Source organism: Eurypyga helias, unplaced genomic scaffold, assembly GCF_000690775.1.
Source record: "Eurypyga helias isolate BGI_N326 unplaced genomic scaffold, ASM69077v1 Scaffold52386, whole genome shotgun sequence".
NCBI classification, from domain to species: domain Eukaryota; kingdom Metazoa; phylum Chordata; class Aves; order Eurypygiformes; family Eurypygidae; genus Eurypyga; species Eurypyga helias.
In genome coordinates this window covers 1-1,514 of record NW_010258292.1, presented here as the reverse complement: position 1 = coordinate 1,514, position 1,514 = coordinate 1, and the positions used below count along the sequence as shown (strand labels likewise).

At 53.4% G+C, this 1,514-nt stretch overlaps 1 protein-coding gene across 1 annotated transcript; it reads right to left on the bottom strand.

The window, feature by feature from the left end:
* Positions 1-809: 809 nt before the first annotated feature.
* RASSF8 (Ras association (RalGDS/AF-6) domain family (N-terminal) member 8) lies at positions 810-1,511 on the bottom strand (the record flags this gene model as incomplete). The annotated part of the gene is made up of 1 exon (XM_010154269.1): positions 810-1,511. A coding segment is annotated over one exon (702 nt), but the record flags the coding sequence as incomplete, so codon positions are not given.
* Positions 1,512-1,514: the final 3 nt, after the last annotated feature.

Here is a 1,514-nt window from a genome sequence, read left to right as displayed (position 1 = left end):
AGTTACCGAGCTGCCCAGACTCAAGGCCTAAATCCTGAAGATCTCTAACCCCAGACCAACAGGGGTTTGAAGACTAATACTTTTAAAGGCCTTAGGCTGAGAGCGCGACAGTCCCTTTCAGCACCCAGCAGCACAACAATCCCCCGCTAGCCCTGACCGTGCCGTCATGCCTTTGTCTGAGGTGTACAGGAGCCCAGACCCACCAGCACCTCACTGCCGCTAGCGAGCCCTCCCTCTGAGCAGGGCGAGGTGGCCGGACACACGTCCGTGGGTGCAACCATACCGCCCTCGGCTACTTTGGCTGGTACTAGCTCTGGGGCTTCTCTGGCATGGGCCACCACAAGGTGAAGATAACGCTTCAAGTGACTGCTCAGCGGGCAGTCAGGGAATGGTGGCAACCAAAGCTGTAACTGATGGAGAAGAAACTGAGCCAGCACATAAATAAACGTGAGCTGTTGTGGCCCTCAGCACTAACCCCGCCGGCCACCCCGGCCTTGTGAACTGGCCAGGAACACACCCACCACAATGTCTGCAGGTTTGTCTTGAGACCAAGAACTCAAGGAACTACCTACTGGTTTTCTTTCCAGGTGGTTTGAATGAGTCAGCTACACACAGGTGAAATGAAAACTGTCTGCTCCTGAAAGTAAAACCTGAAATGCAATTTGAAAACCAAAGCAACACCTTCCTCCTTTTACCCAAGTTCGCTGTGGAAACTTTTTCCTGTTTTCTTTCATGGGCTCCACATCTGTGTAAGAGAAATTCGTTAGTTAGCTCTTTGACTTTTGTAGGGATAAAAAGGGCGTTCTTACCTGCAGCCGCTTGGTAGCTTGGCCCAAGGACCTTTCTACAGCTTTAATGCCATTCTCCAGTCTCAGACTTTGCTGGCCCTGAATATCGATTTCACCTTTCACCTTCTCGATCTTTTCCTTGACCTCTTCTTCATTCACCTGGGACTCTTGAACCTCCCGCTGCAGCTTCTCCGCCTCGAGGCCGGTCTCCATGCCGTGGATCTGAGACACGTAGTCCTTCAGCTTGCTCTCGCACTCCAGGATCCTCTGCCTCATCTCCTGCAGCTGCTCCTTCAGCTGCTTCTCGTTCTCCTGTTCGATCTGCAGCTCGTTCTCCCAGAACTCTTCCTCTTCGATCTCCACTTCGTTCCTTTTGATCTTCTGCTCTAGCTTGAGGATTTCTTCTTCCAGGCTGGAGTTATACTTCTGTTCCCAGTAGCGGATCTCGGCCTCGTTGGACTCCAGCTGTTTCTCGATGCACTGAAGCTTCTCCGTCTGGAGGTGGATCAATTTCTTCAGCTCCTCCGCCGTCGTCTTACAGTTGTTGATCACCTTTTGCTTGAACTCGGACTCCTTGCTTTTCCCGAAGATGTCCATCAGCCCCTTGGCCCCGCCGGTGAAGGTGAGGGACTTCCGTTTGGGCTCCCTCCTCTTCATGGACTTGTCGCCGGGAGGCCGCAGCTTGGCCAGGGGCGGCAAGCTCTGCCGGTACAGCGTCCGCTCGGG